This window comes from Hirsutella rhossiliensis (assembly GCF_020360975.1).
Source record: "Hirsutella rhossiliensis strain HR02 chromosome Unknown scaffold00001, whole genome shotgun sequence".
Classification (NCBI taxonomy): Eukaryota; Fungi; Ascomycota; class Sordariomycetes; order Hypocreales; family Ophiocordycipitaceae; genus Hirsutella; species Hirsutella rhossiliensis.
In genome coordinates this window covers 7,401,752-7,423,604 of record NW_025408667.1, presented here as the reverse complement: position 1 = coordinate 7,423,604, position 21,853 = coordinate 7,401,752, and the positions used below count along the sequence as shown (strand labels likewise).

At 37.4% G+C, this 21,853-nt stretch overlaps 2 protein-coding genes across 2 annotated transcripts; both read left to right on the top strand.

Moving 5' to 3' along the window:
* Positions 1-510: 510 nt before the first annotated feature.
* Positions 511-1,538, top strand: HRG_00986 (uncharacterized protein; the record flags this gene model as incomplete). Its single annotated transcript, XM_044859457.1, has 2 exons — positions 511-1,121; positions 1,346-1,538. The coding sequence occupies 2 exons, from the start codon at positions 511-513 to the stop codon at positions 1,536-1,538; spliced, it is 804 nt and encodes a 267-aa protein (XP_044725857.1).
* Positions 1,539-4,165: 2,627 nt separating this feature from the next.
* Positions 4,166-5,580, top strand: HRG_00985 (reverse transcriptase (RNA-dependent DNA polymerase) domain-containing protein; the record flags this gene model as incomplete). The annotated part of the gene is made up of 4 exons (XM_044859456.1): positions 4,166-4,184; positions 4,485-5,111; positions 5,182-5,201; positions 5,299-5,580. 4 exons carry the CDS (start codon positions 4,166-4,168, stop codon positions 5,578-5,580), a joined length of 948 nt encoding a protein of 315 aa, XP_044725856.1.
* Positions 5,581-21,853: the final 16,273 nt, after the last annotated feature.

The following is a 21,853-nucleotide window of genomic DNA, read 5'->3' as shown; positions in this document are numbered from 1 at the left end:
CGGTAAGCTATAGCGACTAAATAGTATTAGATATTTAAATCGCAGGATATTATATACGTATACTTTTAAACTATAGCGCGATAGGCAATTACGTTTTACTTAAAGTCGTTAATCGTTACCGACTTATTGTCGGAACTGACGGGTAGAAACACATGTCGGATCACGTGCACCATCACGTGCAGACACCGGGCAAATCCGGCAGCCAATTTCCCCTTTAGGGACGAGGCCTCCTTGGAGGCCTCAAGAAGAAAAAAGAACACAGATCATCACAATCGATACAACCTCTTTTGCAGCTGCACACAAGCTGCTGCATTAAGCCTTGATCCATCGTACATACCCACATATTTCCTCATTAGGCCCGAGCCGCAGAACCACCGTTCTGACAATTAAGAGTCTCACATCTCTATTTGCTACCAACCATCCATTACGAAAAGGCTCCTTTGAGAAATACCAACAACCCGAATACATAGCGATCGAAATATACCTATAAAACACCCAACACTAAGCAAGATGGACACCAACACGAAAAAGATGGAGGTCTTGCTCAACAACCCGCAAGATTGGTCCATCTGGAACAACAAGTTCCACGCTCACGCCTGCGACCGAAAGCTCTGGCTGTGGATTGCCAACGACCCTGCCGCTGGGCTCCTCAAGAGGTTCCCGGCCGAGCCAGTGCCTCCAAACTTTGCGGAGCTGCAGACGGCCCCAGAGAGAGATAGGGCCCAGAAAGAATACTCCCAACAGTGGCAAATCTACACCCATCACTTTCGACTATACGAAAAACAGGAAGACTCACTCCGCGAGCTTCGGGACTGGATCTCAAAGACGATATGTCATACATACTATCAGACCTGCTGCAACCCCGATGAGTCCTTGCGCGTGTGGTACGCAAAGCTGCAAAAACACGCCAAGGGATCACAGGAAGAAGTTCTCCGCACTCTTCAAAACAACTACGAAGATGCAGTCAAGCCTCTCGTGAAGGCCCCTCGAAACTGTCACCTCTGGTTGGATACCTGGAAGAAAGCCATGAACGAAGGAATCCAGGAGGGCCTCCCAGAAGCTTTCCACCACTCAATTTGGATCCGCGACTTCTTTAAGGCTATCTCGCCACAGTTCCCCGCGTGGGTGACATCAGTCCAAGTATCTGGAAGAACAAGAGACCTAAGTTTCGACATGCATACCATGTCAAACATATTCACCGAATTCATCGACACCCTACCTGCAACACCCACCGTGGTGAAGAAGGAGCCTTTGGCCCAACCTACAACGACAAGGGCAAGTCCAACAAGAAAGGAAAGAGGCCAAGAGCCCCTACTACCAACGAACAAGGACAAAAGCTCTGCAGACTCTGCGATCTCAACGGCCATACCATCGAAAAATGCTGGAGCGTCGACCCAAAAGGCGCCGCCAGCTGGTGGCCTGGGAAGAGGGCAGACATCATAGAGAAGAACCTTCAAGATCCAGAGATCGCCAAGGAGGTAGAAAAACTCAAAGGAAAGAAGAAGACGGTGCACTGGGAAGACAACAAAGACGATTGACTCGTACGAGCGATGGGGAAGGTTTCAATCGCGTCTTTCCTCATCACTCTTCCTAGTCAGGTCAAAGGATCATTTACTGTTGATTCCTACCCTCTATGCCACTCTTCAATCCTTGATTCTGGATCCACAATCCACATCTTCATCGAGATCACTCGATTCATCAACTTCCACACAGCCCAAGAAGGAGACTTCCTCTGGGCCGGCGAGGACAAGGTCCCTATCCAGGGATACGGCGACGTCGACATCCAGGTCAAGACTCCAATAGGATCAAAGGTGCTTAGGCTGCTCGATGCCGCCTACTGCGAGAATTTTGCTTGCAACCTCGTCTCTTACCAGCTACTTAAGAAACAGGGTATTTGGTGGGATGAAGACCCAAGCAGGAAACCAAGCCTGCGCGCCCCTGACCGAAGCATCGTCGGCCTCGTGGAACGACGCCATGGTCAATTTGTGCTTGAATATATTCCTCAACATTTCTCGAGGCGGGCATTCTTCACCCGCCGAAACACATTCAATTCCTTCACCAAGCGGAAGCCTCAAAAGGCATCAGCCGAGGTATGGCATCTGCGACTAGGACACCCTGGACCTAGGGCCCTAGAACACCTTGTCAACTGCTCCAGAGGAGTTAGAATCAAGGGAATCACCACCGCGCAATGCGACAATTGCGGGACAGCAAAGGCAAAACGGATGATTCGACGAGAGCCTCGCACTGCAGACCACTGTAAAGGCGAGAGACTGGCGATCGATTTTCACGACCTTCAGCCTGATTCGAAAGGATTTAACTCCCTGATGCTTCTCACCGATAGAGCAAGCGGCTTTTCTTGGGACTACTACCTCCAAGATCGGAAAGCCGATACCATCATCACTACCCTTAAACACGCTGTCGACTACCTTACGTACCAATTTGACTTTAAGGTCAAAGTCATCGAATGCGACAATGAACTAACGAGCCAAAAGCCGGCAGTTACACAGTTCCTGCTCGGAAGAAACCTCAAAGTCGAACCTCGGCCCCTTACACTCAAGACCAAAACGGAGGTGCCGAGCGCTCAGGGGGTGTGATCAAAGACAAGGCACGTGCAATGAGAGGCAACCTTCCTTCGAAACTGTGGAGAGAAGTTTACAAATCTGCCGTCTACCTCAACAACCGCACGCCAAAATGCAGAATTAAGTGGACTTCGCCATATGAAGATCTAACAGGGAGAAAGCCCGCACAAGAGCATCTCCGAGCTTACGGCTGCAAAGCCTTTGCTATGACTCCATCAACCCAAGACAAGAGGAATCGCCTCAAGAAACTTGACCCACGGGCTTGGATAGATACCTTGTGGGATACACGTCCTCCAACGTATACCGAATTTGGGTACCATCAGAAGGCAAAGTGATCTCTACCTGAGACGTTATTTTTGACGAGCAACAGATTTTCGATGGAACACTCGAGAGCCTCGCTCAAAACGTCAAGGAAGCAGACCTCGAGGAGCTAGCTCTAGCCCTCACACATAAGTCTTCCAGAAGACGACGAAATCGCCCCGAAAGCAGCCCCACAGGCGCTTGACGAGCAAATCTTCGAATTTGACCACGATGACGATGACGAGCACACAGCAGAGCCTGAGAAAGACCCGGAAGGTCAGGAAAGTCGATACACAGAAGCCCGATTCGAGCTGCTACCGACGCCTCCTTCAACTCCTCCGGCGGCCCTGCTTGCCGCATCAATACAAACAAATCTGCCTGAAAAGCGAGTTGATCTCAACGAGCCCCAGGAAATCATCCATCAGCAGGGTCAAGGAATCCTTCCCTCGCACATTGATGGAAGCTCACATTGGGAATCTTCCCTCGAGCACGCCTGGCTGGGAACACTTCCCACGCACAGTGCAAATCATGCCCGGCAACGAGGAACCCTCAAGCTTGGAGCAGTGGAGCAAGGAATCCTTCCCACACAAACACACTGCGTTGAGGAACCCTCTTCGCAGCAAGGCGAAGGAATCCTTCCTTGCAACAATCACGTGTTGAGGAACCCTCTTCACGGCAAGTAGAAGGAACCCTTCTCTTGCACCCATACCCATGCGTTGAGGAACCCTCTTCGCAGCAAGGCGAAGGAAGCCTTCCCTTGCGACAATCACGTGTTGAGGAACCCTCTTCACGGCAAGTAGAAGGAACCCTTCTCTGCAACCACATCCACGCGTTGAGGAACCTCGTCGCAGCGAGCAGAGGAACCCTCTCTCGCAACAACCACACCGCTTTGAGGAATCCTCTCAGCAGCAGGGTCAAGGAATCCTTCCCTCGCGTAAACACACAGCCAACTGGCATGCCGCCTTCATGGCAGGCACACAAGCAGGACCACTTGCAAAAGACAAGCTGAGCCACAAGATTAAAGACAAAGCATATCTTGAACGGCTGATCATGAAGAAACAGATCCATCGCCGAGACCTTCCAGACGTGCCGAAACACCACTCCCAACTGCGAGACCACCCTCTCGGACATCAATTCGAGGAGGCAGAGGAAGTACACCTTCAGAGCCATAAAGACATGAAGTCTTGGTTCGAGGTGAGCTCTACAGAGCTCCCGAAGAAGGCCCAAGTGCTTGACTGCATGTGGGTTTACGTATACAAATTCGATAAGCACGGGAGGCTCTCAAAATGCAAGGCAAGACTGGTGGTGCGAGGGGATCAACAGCTCCGAAATGGGCAAGAAACCTACGCAGCCACGCTTGCTGGAAGAAGCTTTCGCACATTGATGGCGATGGCGGCAAGGTTCGACCCCGAACTGATCCAATACGACGCTGTCAACGCGTTCGTAAATGCCTCTCTTGATGAGGAAGTCTTCATGAAGATGCCACCAGGCCATAGGAAACACGGGACCGTATTGAAGCTTAACAAAGCCCTTTACGGATTGAGGAAATCACCATTGCTGTGGCATCGAGAGCTCACCAACACGCTCAAGAAGCTCGGCTTCAAGCCAGTGCCACACGAGCCCTGCTGCCTCACCTCAACGGAATCATCGTTTTCTTCTACGTTGACGACATCGTCTTCGCATATCAGCGAAAGAACGAGACGAGGGCGCAAGCCCTGGAAGCACAAATGCGTGAGAAATACCAGCTGACAGGTGGTAACAGCCTTCAGTGGTTTCTTGGCATCGAGATTCTTCGAGACCGCGAGAAAGGCTTCATTTGGCTATCACAAGCCTCATACATCGACAAGATCTCGCGCCTCGCGAAGAAACACAGGAGCTTTGACACCCCGATGGGGGTTAACGAACTTTTCCCATTCAACGGCATTGCTTCATTTGCTGACATCAATTCGTACCAAGTGAAAATAGGCTCCGTGCTATACGCTGCGGTTATCACGCGCCCAGACATCGCGTTTGTAACTTCAAAGCTATCAAAGTTCAACTCCAACCCGGGACCCAAACATCACGAAGCGGCCGACCGCGTGATCTGCTATCTGCAGCAGACAAAAGGGCTGGCGCTCCGCCTGGGGGGTGGGGACGATTTCGAAGTGGCAAGCGATGCCTCTTTCGCCGACAACTCATCAGACCGCAAGAGCTCTCAAGCTTTCGCAATGAAGCTATTTGGAGGCCTCATCGGCTGGCGAGCAAACAAACAAGACACTGTCACCACTTCAACCACAGAGGCGGAGCTACTTGCCCTCACAAGCGGCAAAGGAATCGATATACGTGAGCCGCCTGATCCGAGAACTCGACGTAAAACTCGACCACTCGAATCAGCATCCAATGCGACAACACGCAAACAATACGCATCGTAACCGCGGAGGTGGCAACGCTACGAACCAAGCTGCGGCACGTCGACATTCACAACCACTGGCTTCGCCAAGAAATCACGAACGGAACCCTCGAAGTCAAATACACACCAAGCGCCGAGATGATGGCCGACGGTCTCACCAAGGCCCTCCAAGGACCTAAGTTCCAAGCCTTTGTCAACCAAATCGGCCTCCACGATATCTCCGACCGCCTTGCGTCACGAGAGCTCCCCGAATCGACCGACTCAATACTTCAAGAACAATCATACAAGATGTGGGAGGACCAAGTTGTGTAAGGCAGCACATAGCAGCGGCCTAGAAAGAAGGGCCCTTTGCCTACGGGCACTGTAGACTGCAGGGGGGATTCCTCCATGAGTCAGGGAGCAAGAACATGATCATGGGCCAGCCTCCCACTCTTCCACATGGAAGAGGGCTCGGCTGGGGGGGTGTGTCGGAACTGACGGGTAGAAACACATGTCGGATCACGTGCACCATCACGTGCAGACACCGGGCAAATCCGGCAGCCAATTTCCCCTTTAGGGACGAGGCCTCCTTGGAGGCCTCAAGAAGAAAAAAGAACACAGATCATCACAATCGATACAACCTCTTTTGCAGCTGCACACAAGCTGCTGCATTAAGCCTTGATCCATCGTACATACCCACATATTTCCTCATTAGGCCCGAGCCGCAGAACCACCGTTCTGACACTTATATAGAGATATAAGAAAGATCTATATAAACTTACGAATATTAAAGGAGAGGCCTTTAACTATAATAACGGAATTATTAATATAGAGATTAATTACCTTAATATTAATATCTAGGGCTACGACGAACGAGTTAACTTCGATATTATAGATATTAAAGAACACGACCTTATATTAGGACTTCTATAGCTATAGGAGAGCAACCTACTAATTAACTAGAAAACTAGCTAGCTATATTAAAACGAAGATATAAGTTTCTAGGACTAGTAGATTTAAAAGAAAGTAAAATTTTACGATAATTTAGCTACTAAATAGGATAAAAGGGATAACCGTTTAAGTAAATTATTATAGGCTTTAGCGATATAAACGAAAATAGTAACCGAACTAGCGGATATAATAAAATCGACTAATAAGACCTATATACTAACTAATATAGCTATATAACCTAGCATCCGATATAAATAGAATAAAGGATATAATACGAAGATCTAAAGAGTTATTACTACTCTAAGGAAAGACCTTAAATAAATTAATAAAGAGCTTAAGTTAAGAGAAACTAGCTCTTAAAAGAAAGAATAAAGCCTATAAGATAGAATAAAGAATATCCCCTAGGAATACCGGAAATACGATAAACTCTTTAAGGAAGAACTTAAGATAAGGTTACCTAAATATAGCTAATAGGACTATAAAATTTATCTTAAGGATAAAATAACGCCGACGTTCTATAAGATCTATAACCTAAACGAAAAGCAACTATAAATGCTACGCGACTACCTCGACGAGAATCTATAAAAGGGATATATATAAATATTAATATCCAAAGTAGGCTATCTAGTTATATTTATTCTAAAGAAAAATAGTAAGCTACGACTAGTTATCGACTATAGACGCTTAAACGATATTATAATAAAGGACCGAATACTATTACCGCTTATATCGGAACTATAAGATCGATTATATAGTAAAAAATAGTTTATAGCCCTCGATCTTAAAGGCGCCTATAACTTAATATATATAAAAAAGGGATATAAATAGATAATAGCCTTTAGAACGAAATTCGGACTATTCGAATATCTAGTAATACTATTTAGACTTATAAATATACTAGCTACCTTCTAATAGATAATTAATAATATCCTACGCGAATACTTAGATATCTTTATAGTAGTATACCTAGATAATATCCTAATCTTCTCGGATACCCTAGAAGAATATAAGGAATACGTCTATAAGGTACTCCGCGTACTTTAGAATATAAAGTTATTAGTTAAACTAAAGAAAAGTAAGTTCTATATATAGGAAGTAGACTTCCTTAGATATATAATCTTACTAAGAGAGATATAGATATAATAAGATAAGATTAACTTAGTTAAAGAATAGCTAACGCTAAAGAACGTTAAGGACGTATAAAGTTTCCTAGGATTTATAAATTACTACTAACGATTTATTAAAGATTTCGGAAAGATTATAGTACTACTATATAACTTAACGAAGAAGGAAAAAGGATTTATATAGGATAATAAAGCTAACGAAGCTTTCGAATATATTAAGACTATAATTATATAAGAACTAGTCTTAACTACCTTCGATCTAGAACGATAAATCGAACTCGAAACCGATATATTAGACTTTACTCTAAGAGTATAAATCGGATAAAAAGATAATAAAGGAAGACTACGACCTATTATATTCTATTCGAAGAAGCTATATAGCGTAGAACTTAATTACCTTATCTACGATAAAGAATTCCTCGTAATTATCTAAGCTTTTAAGGAATTTCGATACTACCTTCTCGGAAGTAAGTATAAAGTTAAGGTCTATATAGATTATAAGAATATCTTATATTTTATAACGACGTAATAGTTAAACGGACGATAGATCCAATAGGCCGAATACTTATTAGAATTCGACTACGAAATAATCTATAAAAAAGGAATAGAAAACGGTCGAGCTAATACCCTTAGTCGACGAAGCGACTACGATATAGGGGCACCTATAGCGAAAGGACAGCTCCTAGAAATCAACGAAAATAGGAACTACTAGTAACGATAGCTAAATATAATATTTAAAGTATAACCCGATAACTCGATATACTAAAAGATCCTAAAATAGATAAAAGAACACGAAGTATTAAAGGGATACGATATAGAATATTTAGAAGTTCTAATATATAAGAATAAAATCTAGATACTACTAGAATTATAAGATAAAGTTATATAAGATATATATAAATATCTAATATATAGATACTAAGGAATCCGAAGAATAATAGAACGGATTAAATAATAATATAACTTCTTATAGCTTAAAGAAGTAGTACGATAAGTTATTAAAGAATATAAACTTTACGTATAAAGTAAAGCTAAACGATATAAACTATACGGAGAATTATAACCGCTACTAGTACTAGAGAAACTATAGGATTCGATAGCTTTCGACTATATTATAAAGCTACTACTATTAAAAGAACCTATAACTAACGTTAAATATAATAGCATATTTATTATTACCGATAGATTAATAAAGTATAGATACTTTTTACCGTATAAAGAAGTAAGTAATATAGAAGAGCTAGTATATATATTCCTATAAATAATTATTAGTAATTACGGACTACTAAATAAGATTATCTCTAATAAAGGAAGTATATTTATAGCTAAGTTTTAGCAAGCTCTTATAGTATAATTAAGGACGAAATATAAGCTTAGTATAGCTTATTACCTATAAATAGATAGATAAATAGAACGACTTAACTAAACGCTTAAATAATATTTATAATGCTATATTAGTTACGAATAAAACGATTAAGTTAAATAGCTACTAATAGCGTAACTAGCTTATAATAGCTTAGTTACGGAAATAACTAAGCTCTTACTAGTATACGCTAATTATAGATATAACCTAGAAGTATTTAAGGTTACTTAATAAGGACTATAAGCGGAACGAGCGATATTATAAGTAGATTAGCTATAAAAATTATATAAAGAAATATAATAAGAACTTTAATTCGTTAGAAAACGAATATTTACTTACTATAATCGGAAAAGATTATAGGGACTAATCTTTCGAGAGGGAGATATAGTCTACCTCGTACGACGAAACATTAAAATAAAACGACTAAGTAATAAATTAGATTTTAAGAAACTTAGACCGTTTAAGGTTAAGAAAGCTATTTTAAAAGTTAACTACGAACTTTCGCTACTAATAATAATATAGATATACCTAATATTTTATATCTTATTATTAGAACTAGCGCTACGAAACGCTAAACTATAGGAAAAAATCGAAGTCGATAACGATTAAAAATATAAAGTAGAATAAATACTAGATATAAGAAAATAAGGTTAGTAATAAGAATACCTTATTAAGTAGAAGGGATACGGACTAGAGGAAAATACCTAGGAACTACTTAAGCACTTAACCTACTATAGCTCTCTACTTCGATAATTTTACTAGAAGGTTTAGGAGGGATTAAAGGACTAAGATCCGTAAACTCCTCGCTAACACCGAACGAGGACTAATTCGCCTTATTAGGAATACCTAACGATTATAAATTATTTACTACCTAATGCTTATACGCATCGAGCGTAGGCGAAACGCTATCCTCGGCATCTACTTCTTAGATACTACGACGAAATAACTTAGAACTCTTTTCCTTCGCACGATTCCGAATCTTCTAGATATAAGCTAAACGATTAACGGCGATAGATATTTGCGACTAAAGGTTCGTAAGCTATGCCTAAAGCTCTAATAAGGCTTCTCTAGCTTCCTCCTCTTTAGAATATAGCCTACGCTACTCCGCTAATAATTTAGTTACTAGAAGAAATATATTAGCTACTATATATAGAAAGAATTAGAAAACACCTATAAGAAGAGGCAACTAAAACACTATTATAATAGGGACGACTACTAGCAATATAATTATTATAGCGCGAAGAATTTTCGGCTATCTAATAATTCGTCTTCTTCGCCTTAAAGCATCGAGTACACGGTATATCGGTAGGATCTCTACTTAAGTCGATATATTCGGTAAGAGCAGCGCGCTCGGAGGCTTTTCGGGAACGATTTTTTAGTATATAACTAGATATACTATTAGTAGCATATCCCGAAAGGATAAAGAAACAAGGAACGATATACTTACGCACGACGCAATAAGGGTATATTTATATACGGCGGCTAAGGCAGCTATAGTAGGTCTTACGGATAAGACTAAAAGGAGGGGAGACATCGTATTACGACCACGGCTACTAGGCCGCTAACGGTCGACCGCGTTAAGCACGTAACACGGTCTAACGGATAAATAGTTAGCACGACTATCTAATAGATATAGGATCGAGGGGATCGTAGAGATCTAAGTAATCTAGGATTAATAGGATTACTACGCTCTATATAATCTAACGTTAGGGATTATAGCTAGGCCTATAATCTAAGGATAGTCTCTATAGGTATATATAGCTACCTACTTTTACTCCTTTAGATAGATAGCTCTCTAGCTTTTAATATAGATCTTTATTACGATTCTATCTCTAATTCTAATTACCTAGTTATAGTCTATAGTCTATAACCTCCGACTTATTACTAACGTAATATACTTATTATTGCTTAGACCACGCCCTATTATATCTGCTAATATAAACCCCTCGATAGGTTTATCCCTTAGGAATAACACCGGTCGTTATAGTTATACTAACTATTTATCTATTAAACCGTATTACGTACTTAACGCGGTCGACCGTTAGCGGCCTAGTAGCTATAGTCGTAATATTAAGGAAGAACTTAAGATAGGGTTACTTAAATATAGCTAATAGGACTACGAAATTTATCTTAAGGATAAAATAACGCCGATATTTTATAAGATCTATAACTTAAACGAAAAGTAACTATAAACGCTACGCGATTACCTTAATAAGAATCTATAAAAAGTATATATATAAACGTTAATATTTAAAGTAAGCTACTTAGTTATATTTATTTTAAAGAAAAATAGTAAGCTATAACTAGTTATTAACTATAGACGCTTAAATAATATTATAATAAAAGACCGAATACTATTACTACTTATATTAGAACTATAAGATTAATTATATAGTAAAAAATAGTTTATAGCCCTTAACCTTAAAGGCGCTTATAACTTAATATATATAAAAAAGGGATATAAATAGATAATAGCTTTTAAAACGAAATTTAGACTATTTAAATATCTAGTAATACTATTTAGACTTATAAATATACTAGCTACCTTTTAATAAATAATTAATAATATTATATATAAATACTTAAATATCTTTATAGTAGTATACTTAGATAATATCCTAATCTTCTTAGATACCTTAAAAGAATATAAGGAATATATCTATAAGGTACTCTACGTACTTTAAAATATAAAGTTACTAGTTAAACTAAAGAAAAGTAAGTTTTATATATAAGAAGTAAACTTCCTTAGATATATAATCTTATTAAGAGAGATATAAATATAATAAGATAAGATTAACTTAGTTAAAGAATAGCTAATACTAAAGAACGTTAAGAATATATAAAGTTTCTTAGGATTTATAAATTACTATTAACGATTTATTAAAGATTTTAGAAAGATCGTAATACTATTATATAACTTAATAAAGAAGGAAAAAGAATTTATATAGGATAATAAAGCTAATAAAGCTTTTAAATATATTAAAACTATAATTATATAAGAACTAGTCTTAACTACCTTTAATTTAAAATAATAAATCGAACTTAAAACTAATATATTAGACTTTACTTTAGGAGTATAAATCAGATAAAAGGATAATAAAGGAAGACTATAACTAATTATATTTTACTTAAAAAAGCTATATAGCGTAGAACTTAATTACCCTATCTATAATAAAGAATTTATTATAATTATTTAAGCTTTTAAAGAATTTTAATACCACCTTCTTAAAAGTAAGTATAAAGTTAAGGTCTATATAAATTATAAGAATATCTTATATTTTATAATAACGTAATAGTTAAATAGATAATAGATTTAATAGGCCGAATACTTATTAGAATTTAACTATAAAATAATCTATAGAAAAGGAATAAAAAACGGTCGAGCTAATACCTTTAGTTAACGAAGCGACTATAATATAAAGGCACTTATAGAGAAAGGATAGCTCTTAGAAATCAACGAAAACGGGAACTACTAGTAATAATAGCTAAATATAATATTTAAAGTATAACCTAATAACTTAACTTACTAAAAGATCCTAAAATAAATAAAAGAATATAAAGCACTAAATAAATATAATATAGAATATTTAAAAGTTTTAATATATAAGAATAAAATCTAAATACTATTAGAATTATAAGATAAAGTTATATAAGATATATATATTATTATTATTATTATTAAGATTACGCTAAGGACCTAGCTAGAAGTATCTAGAACTTTAATATTAAATAGGAGGGAAAAACTAAAGTGCCTAAGGGAAAACCCTCCCCTCTTTTAGTATAGGTCCGCCTCGAACGAGGTCGTAGTAGTAGTATATAGGAAATTTACGCTAGCTACCGCGGGCTCCTCCTACGAAATCGCGTCTCGGCGCGGGCCCTCTTAGGCTATAGCCGCTACTATCCCGAGCGGCCGCGGCCCGGGCTCGCTAGCCTAGGCCTAGGGTTATAGGCAGTAGTCTCTCTCTAAGGGCCTAACTCGCGGGCGCCTTTATTTACCCTAGCTCCCGCGTCGTAGCCGCGTAGCCGCGGTTACGTCGGCTTATCGGTCCGTTAGTTAGTAGGGCAGGTAATATCCGGTTACCGGGCCGGGCGCTAATATAGGTCGCTCCTAGGTAGGGCCGGCTAATCGAAATTCGGTCGGCCGGCTCCGCTAATCGTAAATCGGTTCCCGTCTAGCTACGCGATTTCCCGATTAAGGGCGCGGCGGCCTATATTTACCCTCTATCTCGTAGTTATTAATTACGCGCGCCCGGCTCGCTCCTATATATACCTACCCTCCCCCCCTAGTTCTATATATACCTTCTCCTATCCTTTTATTATCTATCTCTTTTATAGGCCTAACTACTACCTTACCCGCCTTATTTCTATAACTCTAGGTCTCCTTAATACCGTATCTAGTTCGCTCGTCGTCGCGTCGTAATATCTAACTAAGAAGCCGACTTAGGTAGTAGTAGCTTACCTCCTCTAAAACCCCTTCCTTATAAGAAAGTCGCTATAGTAGCGGGATCGGAGCGCTCTATCCTATATTTTATATATATCGGGCGTCTTACTAGTAAGCTTACCTATAAGTCCTTCGCTAGCTATTAAAACTAGTCTTATATATATTAATCCTAGCTTTATCTTAGGTCGGTCTTACCTTTAGTATTTTTACTAACTTTAATAGCTATAAAGGCTAAAGCGTATATCGCTTACGCCGACTTTAACTAGTCTTATTACTAAGTAAGTAACCCCTTCCTACTATAGTACTATCTAAGTTTAGTGCTAATCTAAGTTCTAGATTACCTCTAAAGGCGAGGAGGCCGTTAATACCCTCTACTAAGTATAGTCTAAGGTCGATAGCCCTTCCCTTATTAAGGGTTTAATATAAGAGCGCCTTTATTATACTACTCTAGAAACTTATATTTACGCTAGTCGGAAGGCCCCCGCCGCTAAGGGTAAGGGCGCATTAGGTAAGTCCGCCCTTAGTCTAGCTATAGTCGCTAAGAATATAGAGACGCTTACGTTAGCTTTTACCTATTTTATAGATAATACCCGCTATATATATAAGTCCTTAAAGAAGTACTTAGGTAAGTTTAGCGACGCTATTAAGACCTTAGCTTAGGTCGGGCCTAGATCGCTCTTAGTCGCCTAGAAGACTCTTATAGCGGTTAACGATCTCGCTAACTATTTCTATCTTATTACTAGCGATAGCCCTAACGTAGAGGATAGCGGCTTTAATCTTATTAGTCTTACTAGGCCCGTTCTAGCCTTAATCCCTATTAATAAGGGGAAGGGTAAAGGTAAGGGTAAGGCGGTAGCCGCGTCTAAGGCCCTATCTAAGGCTAAGGCTAAGGTATCTATGCCCGCGGCCGTCGCGGAGCTAGCTTAGGAGCTAACCGCGTCTCCCTCTAACGCTAAGCTATAGCCTAGTAGTTCTCCTAGCACCGAGCCCGCCCTAAAGCGTCCCTATCTTATATCGCCTACCGATCCTATTAACGCTCCTAACTTTATCTAGTAGCGTCTTTATAGCTATCGCGGTTTAGTCCTAGCTAAGATTATTATTAATCTTAACCTCGATTAGATCTATAGTTATAATATAGGCCGTAGCGAACGCCTCTATACCGCCGCCGGTATAGGTCCTACCTTAGTATAGACCCCGGTCGTTACTCTATCTCGTAAGCTAGCCGTTTAAGCTAGCTCTAGTTTAGGTTTAGGGTTAGGTCTATTCGGTCGTCGTTAAGGTTCTTATAGCGGTAGTAGTCCCTATACTCCTCGTAAGCCTTAGGTTACTCCCTCCTATACTCTACGTACTACCTTAGGGGGGTCTTATCGTTCTTACCGCGATAACGAGGCGAACGTTACTACTAACGAGCTAGGCTAAGGTCGTGGTTTAAGGGGGGCTAGTTATCGGCTCTATCTTAGTTCGGTTCTAGGTCGGGTCTTATTTAGTTACGGTCTTTTAGTAGTAAGTCTTATTCTATAGCTATTAAGGTTAGTTCGGTTAAGTTATATTAGTTCTATTCGGTCTATAGTTTAATCGGCGAGGTTTACGCTTAGTTTAAGTCTAGTTTAGTTAAAGCTATAGTCCTATAATCGTAAGTCCTCTCCCTTTTTAGGTCGCCCTAGTAGGGGAGGTAGTTAGCTAGGGTAGTCCTAGTCGGGGCCGCTCTATCCCTAGCGCGACCCTGGTTCTATTATCCGGTATATCTACGTATAGCCTCTAAGCTAGGTCGAACTAGCGGAGCCTGCCTAAGCGGAGGAACTATTACGCTAGCGGCGCTATAGTCCTTTTCCCTTAAAGGCCCGCTCTTATATTACCTATGTCCCGGGCCCGTATTAAGAGGGACTCCCTTGCCTCTACCGTTAATAGATAGTCGATTATCGTATAGTAGATAGTATCCCGTCTTTATCTATAGGTATATATATAAGAATATACCCTTATATTCCTATTTTACTATTATAAAGAAATAATAGGTATAGGGAGGCTTTATAGAATAAGCTAGTAAAAAGAGGCTCTATAATATAGTCTAAGGGAATAACCCTTAAAAGATAAAGACCTCTACTAGATAACTATACCTTCCTCTAGGAAAAGCGGGTTAGGATAAGCCTATCCTTATAAACAAAAATATACATAAAATATATAAGTTAATTATAAGTAGAACGGATACCCTATTGCCTATTTTAGCCTAGCGGTTCCGAAGATATCCGCGATATAAGAATAGGTAGGGCATAGAACATTCTAGTTAAATCCACTACTTATACTAGAACCTATAGTCTTACGTTAACCATCACGCTATAATTAGACTACCTACTAAGTTAGGAAGATATACTATAAATAGAGCTTTTTAAGCACTATAGAATGTGCTAGAAAGCTAACTAATTAGTCTACTAGTAGGCGAGCAATAGTCTATAAAAGACGAAGGATTTCCCTAAGAGTAGTAAATAGGATAAGTAAGTTTATAAGTATCTTTTGCAACGCTATTCTTTTAATATATTATTTAGCCCCTTATATACTCGTTATAAATTCTAGACGAAATCCTACCCTATACTCCTTCGACCGATCTTTCCGCTTACGTTATCGATTACCCGATTCTACGCTTATTACTTATACCTTCTTATAGGTTATAAGCCCGGCTTCTCTATAAGTCGGGTAATAACTTCGAAAAATCTTCGAAATTCTAATACTAACTATACGACCTCGAAATATCTAAAATAGGCTCTAGGGATAAGTTCGAATTTACTAAACTTAAGGGTAGTTTTAACTATACCTTCTAGGCTATTTAAATATAGGCTCTTTTAGTTAAAGAGAAGCTTTCTACTACTATATAGTAAGAAAACTACTCGAAAATAGAAGAAGCACTTACTTTGATTTTTCTTTATATTAAAGATAGTCCTTTAACCTAAATAAAGTATATAATAAATACTAAAGAGGCGTAGGATAGGTTAAAAAACCTATATAACCCTATTTCCTTTACCTCGAATTACCTACTTATAAAGGAGCTTTTTAATACTTTAGTAGGGGATTTCGAATCCCTAGAAGGCTACCTAAATAAGGTAAAAGAGGTATTTAAAGAGCTAAAAGCACGGAATATTATAATTCCGGAAGTAGTTATTATAGCTTAGATTTTAAACAGCCTTTCGGGCTCGTTTTCTAGCTATATAACTAATATAACGTAAGCTCTTCGAAATAACTTAGAAGCTTTTAATCTAGAGTCTCTCTCTAGTAGTCTTATAAACGAATTTAAGAGGACTAAGTCTCTAGAAAATCCTCCTAAGCAAGCTTTCTTTACTAAGAAGCCCTAGAAAAAGATAAAAATTATATTATAATGCACTTACTATAAGAGGAAAGGGTATCTAGTTAAAGATTGCTACTATCTTTACCTAGAAAAGGCCCTTAAAGGCTTTTTAAAAAATTTAAAAAATTAAAAGAAAGGAATACCTTCTAAGAGGCCTAGAAAACCTTCTATAGAAGGAAATCCTATCGAATTAGACTCTTACGTCGATAAGAAGACGAAAAAACCCTCTTCTCTATATATATCGGAAGCAGAAAAAATAGAAATCGATAATTAAACGGACGAAGAACCGGAAATCGATTTTTCTATTCCTCCTCCTACCCCCGGAGGCTATAAAAGCTCCGAAGAAGAAGTAAAGGACCTTTAAATTCCTCTTAAATTAAAGACCTTATATATAAGGTAAAAGAGAAGGAAATCCCTTATAAAACCTTAGAGAATAGAAATTTCTATAATTTTATATACGATACCGGTGCTACTAGGTATATAGTATTAGAAAAGAAATTCCTTATTAATTTTCGAACTATCTCTACTAAGGTTAATTAGGGAAAGGCATCCTATATAAGTATTAAAGGCTGCGGAGATCTTCTTTTTAGATTTCCGAAAAATAAAAGGCTATTTATCTTAAGAAACTGCCTTTTTATACCCGAATTAAGGGTAAATATTATAAGCTAATCGTATTTTAAAAATACTTATGCCTTTATTAATAGCAAGGAAATTTTCCTGCTAGATAACTAGGCTAATATTATATCTAAAGGAAAATAGTAAGATAACCTTTATATCTTCTCTTTAGAAATTCCTTTCTTAAAGAAGAAGACATTCCTATATAATATTAATAATATAAGGAATAATATAAAGAACCTTAACTTTTATTTATAGCATTTAAGGCTAGGATATATAAGTCTTAAAGCCTTACTAGAAACCTTTAAAAGATATAATAAAGAAATAACTATCCCTAAGAAGGATATTATAAAAATCAAAGAATATAAGGCTTATATTAAAGCAAAGGCAACTAATAAAAGGAATAAATCCCTATCTAATAAGGTATATAATTACCTTAATAGAGTTGCTATTAATATTTAGGGACCTATAAAGACCCCTACTTATAATAAATATACCTCCTTTATATCCTTTTTAGATATAGAGATAAGATATTTAGAAATATCTTTAATAAAATCTAAGGTAGAAGCCCTAGATAAATTCTTAGAATATAAAGCCTTGGTTGAAAATAACCGGGATAATATTACTATAAAGGAAGTCTTTTTAGATAATATAAAAGAATTCCTATATAAAATAAAACCCTACTGCTTAAGAAAGGGAATAAAATATTATACTAGCCCTCCTAAGACTCCTAAATTAAACGGAGTAATAGAGAGGATTAATAGGACTATTTTAAATAAAGTCCGAGCTATTTTATTTACGGTAAGACTACCTAAATATCTATAGGGAGAAGCTATTCTAATAGCAGCCTATTTATATAATAGGACCCCTTACTTACGAATAGGCTTCTAAACTCCTATAGAGAAGAAGGAAAATAAATCTCTAGCCTTAAAAGACTTAGAGAAAATTAAGACCTTTAGAAGTACTATTTATTATAAAAATAAAGACCCCTTAGATAAGCTAGAGATAAGAGCTTATAGGGTATTATTATAGGCTATACTAAAAATGCTTATAAAATATATAACTTTTCGAAAAGAAAGGTAATAATTTCTAGAGATATTATTATCCTACAAAATAAATTTATAGAAAATTAAAAGGAAGAAGACCTAAGGACTTCGACTTTAATACCTTACCTTCTATAAATAAGGTCCCGGATAATTATTTATAAAGGGAACCTATATATAAAGAAGGCAATAACTCTTTTTTAGAAGAAGAGGAAAATAACCCTCTTATAGAGAAGGAAGATAACCCTCTTATAAAAAAGGAAGATAACCCTTTTATAAAAAAGGGAAATAATCCTCTTTTAGAAAAGGGATTAAATAAGGATCTAAAAATCTATATTAATATACCTAAGAAGCTAAACGGATTTTATAAAGACTATATCGCATACCCCGAAATAAATACTATATTAAATAGTAAAAGTAAAGAGATTATTCTATCTTTACTAGAAAACAAGGATCCTATAGAGCCTAAAACATTTAAATAGGCTATAAATAGCTTAGAAGCTATAGAATAGAAAAGAGCTATGTTTCTAGAAATAGAAGAGCTCTTAAACTAAAATACCTGGGAATTAAAGCCTCTTCCTAGCGATAGGGAGGCCCTAGGCGGCCGTTAGGTCTATAAAATAAAGCGGGATAATAATAATAATATTATTAAATATAAAGCCCGCTACGTAGTATAAGGATTTAATTAGGTCTATAGCCTAGATTATTTAGAAACCTTTTCTACGATAGTAAGACCCGAATCTATTAGAATGCTACTTATAATAGCTATTTCTAATAATTATACTCTACTATAATACGATATAAAAAATGCCTTTATATATACCGAAATAGATATAGATATTTATATAAAATCCTATAGGCTATAAAGAGCTAATACTTAAAGACTAGTTTAATAAAAACTAGTATAAGTATAATATTAGCTATTTATAGTTTCTAGAGCTATATAAAAGAAAAGGCTAGTAGCAAAATTAAAGAAAGTATTATACGGCCTTAAATAAAGCCTAAAGCTCTAGTATAACTATCTTAGCTCTATATTAGCTAAGATAGGATTTTCGGCCCTTCCTATAGACAAAGGGGTATTTATAAATACGTAATATAAAATTGCAATAGCAATCTACGTAGATGACCTCCTAATAATAGGGCCTAATAGAGGTATAATAAATAGTCTACTTAAAAAAGGAGTAGATTATATAAAGGTTTAGCCTCTAGGCGAACTAAAAGACTTCTTAGGAATATATATAATTATAAACTAAAGTAGAAAGGAGATATTTATATCCTAGGAAAAATATACTCGTAATAAAATACGAGAATATAATAAAGAAGACTTAGGGACTTCTAATACGCCTACTATAGTAGGAGTAAAGCTTAAAAAGGCTACTATAACGCCTTCGTAAAAAGAAATCCTTATTTACTAAAGGGAAATAAGGGCTCTATTATATCTAGCTATAATAAGCAAGCTAGACATTTTATATACTATTATTTCCTGCGCTAGATTTACTTCTAAACTAGATAATACGCATTTTAAAGCGTTAAATACTATCTAGAAATATTTAAATAAATATCCTAACCTAGGGATAATTTATTATTGCAATATCCCTTATACTTATAATTTTATAAAAGGTTATTCCGACGCTAGCTAGGCGTCTAACCTTATAGATAGAAAATCCGTTTCCGGATACTATTTTTATATTTATAAAAATATTATAAGTTAGGCCTACTAGAAGCAAAAATCTATAGCCCTATTAACCTACGAAGCTAAATTTATTGCCCTTAAGGAGGCTAATAAAGAAGCTTTATATCTAAATCGGCTATTTTATACGATAAATAATAGCTTGTCTATTAGAATTCTTAATACTATACCTCCTATCTTAACGGATAACGAGGCAGCTATTAAATTAGCTGAAAATCCGGAATTTTATAAAAAGACAAAGCATATATATATTACTTACTTCTATACCTAAGAAAATATTAGGGAAAAGAATATTCGGATTTTCTATATTAAATCCGAAGATAATATTGCCGATATATTTACTAAGGAACTAAGAAGAGAAAAATTCTTTAAGTTCTAAGAGCTTCTTTCCTTAGGGAATTAAAAGAGCCTTAAAAGAAAAGCTTATATCCCCTTAATAGAGGTTTTTAGTCTTTTACTTTCTTAGCTTTTCCTCTATATATAACTAATAGGTTTTTTCCTTTAAAAAGGTTTCCTATTAGTAAAAAACAACTTATAAAAATATGGGTTTTCCTTATTAAAAGGTTTCCTATAATAATAACTTTATAAGGCTTTTTCCTTATAAAGGTTTGCCTAAAAAGAAGAGAAATAATTATAACTATAACTAGGATTTTTCCTACTAAGGTTTTTCCTAGAAAGGGTTTTAAAATTTCCCCTTATATTCCTATTATATACCTTATTCTTAATAAGGATAATTCTACTATAAAAGAAATAACTAGTAAAAAGCACTATTTACTTAGTACTCTTTAAGGGAGGCTATAAGAATATACCCTTATATTCCTATTTTACTATTATAAAGAAATAATAGGTATAGGGAGGCTTTATAGAATAAGCTAGTAAAAAGAGGCTCTATAATATAGTCTAAGGGAATAACCCTTAAAAGACAAAGACCTCTACTAGATAACTATACCTTCCTCTAGGAAAAGCGGGTTAGGATAAGCCTATCCTTATAAATAAAAATATGCATAAAATGCATAAGTTAATTACGAGCAGAACGGATACCCTATTGCCTATTTTGGCCTAGCGGTTCCGAAGATATCCGCGATACGAGAATAGGTAGGGCATAGAACATTCTAGTTAAATCTACTACTTATACTAGAACCTATAGTCTTACGTTAACTATTACGCTATAATTAAACCACCTACTAAGTTAGGAAGATATACTATAGATAGAGCTTTTTAAGCACTATAGAATATACTAGAAAGCTAACTAATTAGTCTACTAATAGGCGAGCAATAGTCTATAAAAGACAAAGGATTTCCCTAGGAGTAGTAGATAGGATAAGTAAGTTTATAAGTATCTTTTACAACGCTATTCTTTTAATATATTATTCAGCCCCTTATATACTCGTTATAAATTCTAAACGAAATCCTACCCTATACTCCTTCGACCGATCTTTCCGCTTACGTTATCGATTACCCGATTCTACGCTTATTACTTATACCTTCTTATAGTATATTAGCGAAACCGCGCTACGGACCCGTTAGTCGAAGAGGAAGTTATTAAGCCCGATCTTTCCGCTTACGTTATCGATTACCCGATTCTACGCTTATTACTTATACCTTCTTAAAGTATATTAGCGAAACCACGCTAGGGACCCGTTAGTCGAAGAGGAAGTTATTAAGCCCGATCTTTCCTATACGTATCTAGGTAATTGCCGTGCTAATATACTTAGGGAGGCCCTCGTAATAGTCTAGCGTTATCGCCTTATCGAACCGAAGCGGGAAGTCGGCGAGGTAAAGGGTGGTCTAGTATTATCGGATCGCGTCTTCCCTAGCGTTCTATTAGGCGGCCTATTCCTCGTTTAGCCTTTTAAGCGACTTAGCTTTATCTAGGAGGTCGTCCGTTCCTATCTAGCTCTAGACCCCCCTTATCTCCTCTATAAGGAGGGGTCTACCTAGAGGTAGTGCCGCCGGGGGTCTACCCTTTCTCTAGCGTCGCCTCCTTTTAAGTATACCCGCGACCGCGTTAAACGCGCGTCGGATTTAGCCTAGGAGCCCTAAGT